At 37.9% G+C, this 7,771-nt stretch overlaps 1 protein-coding gene across 1 annotated transcript; it reads left to right on the top strand.

The window, feature by feature from the left end:
- The first annotated feature begins 3,000 nt into the window (after window positions 1-3,000).
- On the top strand, window positions 3,001-7,446 carry LOC107594263 (protein RIC-3-like). The gene is made up of 7 exons (XM_016284242.1): window positions 3,001-3,221; window positions 3,592-3,800; window positions 4,445-4,523; window positions 5,079-5,166; window positions 5,646-5,791; window positions 5,869-6,255; window positions 7,427-7,446. The coding sequence occupies exons 1-7, from the start codon at window positions 3,104-3,106 to the stop codon at window positions 7,444-7,446; spliced, it is 1,047 nt and encodes a 348-aa protein (XP_016139728.1). The 5' UTR covers window positions 3,001-3,103.
- The last annotated feature ends 325 nt before the right edge of the window (window positions 7,447-7,771 follow it).

Here is a 7,771-nt window from a genome sequence, read left to right on the forward strand (position 1 = left end):
CGACTCGCTTGTGGGTAGGTTTCTGCTAATATGCTTGTCTGTGTGTTTATGCACAAGTGTGTGTGTGTGTCTGGCATTTCAGCCATGTGCAACTGAACCTGCAATTTCACAGCACAGCGAGAGCAGTGTCGTGCTGGTGAGGCACCTTAAATAATGTCATTTCCCCCCTGCTGTTTGAGATCAAAGCTTCTATCAGCTGAACCTCTGCACCTTCTCCCCCCTCACAGCGGCCCTCTCCGTCTGCCCACACTCTCTCCACCACATACAGCGTCCACAACAAAGATGCAATGCACTGGCAAACAACTCTAGATGTCAAACAAAGCCAATCAATTGCTTGTTTCCTGTGTGAAAAGAAAACACAATCGGTTATGGCTTACCTTTAAAACGATAGGTCGGGCACATGTAATTACCTTGCTGGAAGGAATTTGCACCAGTTTTAATACACTGACATTTGTGCCATATAGTTTGTCACTGAGCAGTTTAATGAAAACTGGCATGGGCTTCATAAACAACCATTTCAATGCAAATGCAACACTAGCTGTGGTAATTATTTGTTTATAGTATTTTTATAGTGTATGCATGCACTTGCAATTATCTGAAATCCACAGGGGCAATATAGTGGAGACAGGGACTAGATGTCACAATTTTTACTCCAGTGAATGTTACTCAGGTTAGGTTTTGAAAATTAATTACTGTATAGGCATGTATTCTAATGTCATATATACCCTACAGTTCAAAAGTTTGGGGTGAGTTTTTTTTTTTTTAAGAAATTACTAATTTTATTTAGCAAGGACACATTAAATTAACCAAAAATGACAGTAAATATATTTATAATGTATTAATATTTATCATTTATAATATTTATAAAGGTTTCAGTATTTCATATATATATTTTTTCCTGTGATATTGAAGTTCAATTCACATATCTATCTATCTATCTATCTATCTGTCTATCTGTCTGTCTGTCTGTCTGTCTGTCTATCTATTTCAACCTTCCTGTAATTTAATAATATAGATAAAGCTGGCTTCATCTGTATGCCAGATTGGTTTTATTGTGTTGACTTGTTTAACTGAGGATAAACTGTTTGGAGGATAAAATTCACAAAACAATATTCTAATATAGTTTACATACTGTTCAAAACATTTGCCAAAAATCATTCATGCATTTTGACCTTTGACCCCTTAAACTCTGGCTGAGTCAGGGGCGCAGTAGCGAGTAATGTGACATCTTGTGCTGGACATCAGTGCTCTCTGGCCAAGGCCCAAGCTGCTTTCCCACACGCACGGCGCAGCTACAGATCAGATTACTATTTACACTGCTTTTCAGCCTTAATCAGGATGCCCATCTGCCGCTTCTCTTCACCGCATAATACATCATCAACACATTCACAACTGTCTGTCTGTCTGTCTATCTATTTCAACCTTCCTGTAATTTAATAATATAGATAAAGCTGGCTTCATCTGTATGCCAGATTGGTTTTATTGTGTTGACTTGTTTATCTGAGGATAAACTGTTTGGAGGATAAAATTCACAAAACAATATTCTAATATAGTTTACATACTGTTCAAAACATTTGCCAAAAATCATTCATGCATTTTGACCTTTGACCCCTTAAACTCTGGCTGAGTCAGGGGCGCAGTAGCGAGTAATGTGACATCTTGTGCTGGACATCAGTGCTCTCTGGCCAAGGCCCAAGCTGCTTTCCCACACGCACGGCGCAGCTACAGATCAGATTACTATTTACACTGCTTTTCAGCCTTAATCAGGATGCCCATCTGCCGCTTCTCTTCACCGCATAATACATCATCAACACATTCACAATACTGTCCAGTTATGCTTTATTCTTACACGCTCACACACATGTCCGACATCACTTCCCCATTCCACAGTATGACAACAGGTTGAAGGTCTGGCAAGCATTTGAACTCAGATTATGAATCTACTTTTGAGCATCCACCTGATAATATCTCAGTTCAAGATTATTCAAAGTCTCATATGTGCCGTCCTGCTCTCCTCATGTTAACAAATGGAGGATGACAACTGGCTGGTGTCTCAAGGCCTGGCTCACACAGCCAAGCTTCCACAGGTTGCATTATTCCAGCACATTCACTCACCATCTCTGTCTCTCCTCCATGAATATAAAGGCCCCAGGATTTGTAACAGTACGACACTCAAAGTCAGCTTCATTCCCATCAATATTAAATAAAAATTAAAGCCCACTCGATATATGGGAGTGTGCATTGATTTAATATTTCATCCCAGCAGTGAAAGAAGCCCTTGCTCCCACACTCAACTTGCAATTTGGAAATAAATTGACTGATTTAGACAGAGCCAGAAAGAGAGAGAGAGCGAAAAGGGGTCAGATGCGAACCTGGTCTGCCAGTACTGAGAAAGGTGACATTGCACAACAAATCATTTGTATGAATATAGAGAAAGAAAACGATTGCTATTTCTGAAAGCAATTTTGTTTGGTGAAAGTGTGTAGATTGCCATGTATGTGAATTTATCGCTCACACGACAGGAAGGGACACAAGCGTTTCATAAGAGTCAATGGCATATTTTGCTTTTAGCAGAAACGATATATGCAAGTTTCATAGAAAAGCAGAAAAAACTTTTTTTTTGGAGAACATAAAAACAGCTTTCTGCACACAGCACAGGCCTTGTGGGTTTCTATGAGGCGACTTTTGTAGCAGTGCAAACATTGTACTTAAATTGAGCCTAATGGAGAATAATTAGGCAGTTAAAACGTTGATAACAGAGCAGCTCAGTAGACAGATAAAAGATGAGCTGGCCTGGAGAAAGAGTTTGAGCTCTGCAGGAAATATCAGCACTCATGTACATTCACATTATATCACCATGCCGAACTTAAGGACCAATTCACTTTTCCAATTGCCTCCATTTCTTTGAAAACTGGAAATGTTTTTTTCCCACATGCTCATTAAATCTGCATTGCCGTCAGTCTAATCTCACCCAGAACCAGAAGGCGGATTAATGTTTCCAGTCATATCCGCTTCAGCGAATCAACAGGAAATTTCGTAAAAGTGATGTCGTGACGCTTGTCACCGTTTGTTCTACAGCATCGACTTTCTCTGTCGTATCGATATGGCTGTTTCAACAAGTCAGAAGATCACCTTGATTTCTTGCATCGTCCTCTGTATGTCTTTATTTCTACCCAAATTATTTTTACCCAGAGTGAAGAAAGAAACAGCGCAGTCGAAGGGTAAGATGAGACAAAAATGTAATCCTTCATCATCCCTTCATTTAGTGTTTCAGTAAGGTCAGTGCTGATTTGACCATCCCTGTGATCTCTGTGCTCAGGTCCCCTGTTAACCTCTACCAGCTCCCCGTGTGTGGATTCATAATGTGAGGATCACATTCATTTCCAAAACAAATCTATCCTTATTTATTCCTACATCTTAAAAAAAGCAAAACACAGTAACATCATTAAAACATTATAAGGAGCTTTCATTGTCATTTAGTTTAGTTCTGTTTATTTTTGTCATTAATATTTTTGATAACCACAGAAAAATTGACTAGAAATTGCTCTTTTTAGTGCAGTCTCTATAAAATAATTGTATTTATTTTTGAAGTTGGACCAGGACATTTTCCTCCCCCACGACACAGACATTCATTCTCTGAAGATCATGATCACTGGGATACAGAATCTCATTACATCAAGCATTACAGCCCAGAGGCCATTGCCAGAGCCAAAGGTGTTGGCAAGCCGAATCTCCTGGGCCAGGTCATCCCCGTCTATGGCTTTGGGATTTTCCTTTATATCATCTACTTGTTCTTTAAAGTGAGTCTTATCAGAAGCTATTTGGAAAACGGCTCCGTTCAGCAGCTCTCCTGTAAGAATTATTCTCCTAGAGAAAAGATCTAACAGGTGCTTTAATATATACAGAAATGTTCAAAAGTTTGGGGTCAGTGAGATTTTTAATGTTTTTGAAAGAAGTCTCTTATTCTTACAAGGTTGCATTTATTTGATAAAAAAACAACAACAAAAAAACAGTAATATTGTGAAATGTTTAAAAGAACTGTTTTGTATTTTAATGTATTTTAAAATGTAATTAATTCCTGTGATGGCAAAGCTGAATTTTCAGCAGCAATTGTTACAATCTTCAGGGTCACATGATCTTTCAGAAATCAGTCCAGAAATGTCTTTACTGTCGCCTCTGATCAATTTAAAATATCCTAGCTGAAGAAAATAATTAATTTCTTCAAAAAAAATTCTGACCCCAAACTTTTTAATGGTGGGGTTACATCTGCTGTAATAATAAAAAAAAAAAAAGTATTTTATTGCCATTGGTTTTTAATGTGGTTGTGTGTATAAGTACACACACACACACACACACACACACACACACATATATATATATATATATATATATATATATGCTATCAGTAGCTGAATCAGTTATGCTTACTCTGATCTTTCAACAGCTGACCTCTAAGGACAAACCTCATCGACAAGGGTGCAGATTCCCTATGCTGCAGTCAGAATACACATTTGAAGAGATGCGTGAGTTTGCATATACATCAACCCTAGTTGGACAACATTATGTACCTAATAATGATGCTCATCTTAGTGGCGTGATATTGTCAGATTGTGACCTTTTTTAAAATCACATTTCTGTTTTACTCTTATTGCATGCATTCTCAGCATTTCAGTAGCTAACCCACATGCAACTCCAGATAAGGTAGATTAAGATCCTGTCCAAGACCTGGCAAGCTTTGTTCTCTCCCTTTTGTTCAACCCGGATTAACAATCAGAAGTAATGGTTTATAAGCCTAGCTACTCCTAATACCAATTAACTGATCTTTTGGATCAGTAGTAAGAGGTTTAGCTCTATTCAACAAATGGATGCCAAAGGGTGGAGGAGGCAACTGACAGAGCATCAGTACCGCACTTACTCCCTGTACAGCATGTGTATGAAAAGCTCAAACTATTCTTACAATTTTGCTATTTAAATGAATTTATGATTTAAATGAAACTACAAAGTGTGGCGGCCACATGTTTGAGTGAATCTCTGTATATTATGTGATTCTAAACCTCATTCAATTGTCTCCCTGGCAGCTACTTGTCAGCTGGTGCAGATGCAGGCCAGAATGAGTGAAAAAGGCAGAGAAAAGAGACTATCTAAAGTTGTCCACCCATCTGCCAGGTAATCAGATCATATTTCTCTCCTTGCACCATCCAGTATCTTACTGATCAAAGAGCTGACAGAGCACTGACATGATCTGCATGCAACTTCGAATGGAATCCATTTTAAAAAGGAAATGTGCTAGTTCACAGCATTATGAATTCCAGGAAATGCATTAACTGCTAAAATGCATACCTAGAGCAGTGTAAGTCGCTTTGGATAAAAGGATCTGCCAAATACAATGTATATATATATTTTTTTACATTCACAGAACATAGATCCATATTCTTCTGAGGAAATGTATTTGTTTCCTTTTCTATTTTTAGTATGTAATTAGTTAAGACAAGTTTTAATTACTTTTTAAAATAATGAGCAACAGTGGTATATTTGTTTTGCAGCTTCATAATTATAGCAAGAAATGTGTATGTGGTTTTTGCAGTGATTGTGATATGTTACTTGTATTAAAGTAGTTTCTGACTCACCACTTGTTCTGACTTCAGGTCACGCAGAGGCACACGGAAGCGTGAGGAGAGAAAGCTCAAACAGTTGAAGGAGATCACCCAAATGATGCGGGAGAGACAGTTGCGAGAGGAAGCTTCACCAGAGGAGGAGGCCGAGGAGGCCCCCTACACTGCAGACTGGGAAGGTATACTTCAAGGCTTTGTATTGGGTCCGCTGTTGTTTTTTGTTTCTTGAATTAAATTTTATTCACTGCTTCCCAAGGCTATCCAGAGGAGACCTACCCAGAGTATGACATGACCTCCCGCAGACGCAGATTGCCTAGTGTTATACTTGAAGAACCAGACCAAGTCATACTCACAGCAGAGGAGCTTGCTGAGAGAATGGAGAAGGAAGAAGAGGAGGAAGAGGATGAGCCTGATGATGTGTGTACTAATGAGGAGGTGAAAGTGGAGAATAATGAAGGAGAAAATGAAGAGGACAAAGAAGAAGAGGAATATGAAGAGGAGGAGGAGGAGGAGGAGGAGGAGGAAGAGGAGGAGGAGGAAGAAGACGAGATTAGAGAAGACCAGCCCTGTCTTCCTAAAAGTATTGATGAGGATGATGAGAAACTCGAGTACCCAGGTGAAAACGAAGAGGAACAGAAACCAAGCAGAATAAAAAAAACTTTGATACCTTACACAGATTTCTTTGCAATTTTGCCAAAGAATTTAATATATGTTTTATAATTTTTCCTTAAAAAAATATTAAAAATACTTTTCTGGGGGAAAAGATATATTTCAAAATGTGATATCTGAAGCCACATTTCTATGACAAAAAGATTAGTAACAAAAATGGTATGACATTTGCAGCAAATATCTCTTTATCCTGGATTAACATTCTAAATATTAGTTGTTATTGTTTGTTTGTTTGTTTTTTACTTAAAATGCTATATGCATTGTTCTCAAGAAAAAAGGCAGAAGCTTAAAATTAACTGCATGATAAACAACACTGGCTTAAGAAAACAATGTAGCATCTCACCAACTTCGAGCATCACAAGTGTTTTGTCCAAAGGCACAATATTTACAGCTTTCAACCATTAATATCTGAATAAAGTGCCCAGTACATTACCCTACAAATGTAGTGGGTCAGTATGAGATGATAATGTACTTACCCTGATATTGACCCTCACATAAAATGACTTACTACACACTTCATCCACCATGTAGGACTTCAGGGGCTTTCACACTAGAGCTACTGGTGTGGACCTGGATTTGGTGAACCATTCATTTTGGTTTGTTCTAATAATATAAAAGTCATTTTTGAGTCTCATGTTCCCTTAAAAACTGTAGCTAAACTGTTTGCAGAAGTGATAATGATTATGTCTATTTTGTGCAAATGTCACACATTCATCAGTTGATTTTTAAGAAATCCACACCAAAAGCTCGAATGCGAAGGCACCTTGGTCAAGCTTTGTGCTTGAAGCATGAATTATGGGCACGGGGTAAGACACAAGCAGCAGATGGTATGGAAATCTATAAATACATAAATAGTGGATAAATATGTTAGTCTGTCATACTTCATACTGGCTTTGGAGTTCTTGTGAAGCATGAATTGATACATTACATATTTAAAAGACATGTATGAAACAAGTGACATGTATAACTGAAGAAATGTCACATATGAAAGTCATTTTACAAAAGTGCATTAAATCAAATATCCAAACTGTTATATCACAGCTACATGTTATATTTCTTGTGAAAAATCATAATTGATTGGTTAGTGAACATTAATTCTTTTAAAATTATGACCATGGAAAAATGATTTTTGTTTTTAATCTTAGGGACACAAGTACTACTGTAAAAGATCCTTATTTTAACATTAGCAAAAGGTTAGTTTTAGCTTGACGATTAAGTAAAGAAAGTGAGTAGGATATTTTTGACTGTCGATTCAAACGAATGCATCCTCTTCTGATAATCTCCCGCATTTGAGCTTTGAAGTCTTTGTGCTTTCCCCCAACTGTGATGCCCTTTTTGAAAAAGCAGAAATGTCACCTTGCTCACGCACATTCACACAAAGAAACATACTCGATACGCATTCATGCCTCCAAAGGAGGATCTTGAGAGAGGGACCCTGCTGCTTGGGAGTTCACCGCAGCCCTTTACTCAGTGATTGGGACTGTAAAGCA

The sequence above is a fragment of the Sinocyclocheilus grahami genome, unplaced genomic scaffold (genome assembly GCF_001515645.1).
Source record: "Sinocyclocheilus grahami isolate Dianchi unplaced genomic scaffold, SAMN03320097.WGS_v1.1 scaffold10.1, whole genome shotgun sequence".
Lineage (NCBI taxonomy): Eukaryota > Metazoa > Chordata > Actinopteri > Cypriniformes > Cyprinidae > Sinocyclocheilus > Sinocyclocheilus grahami.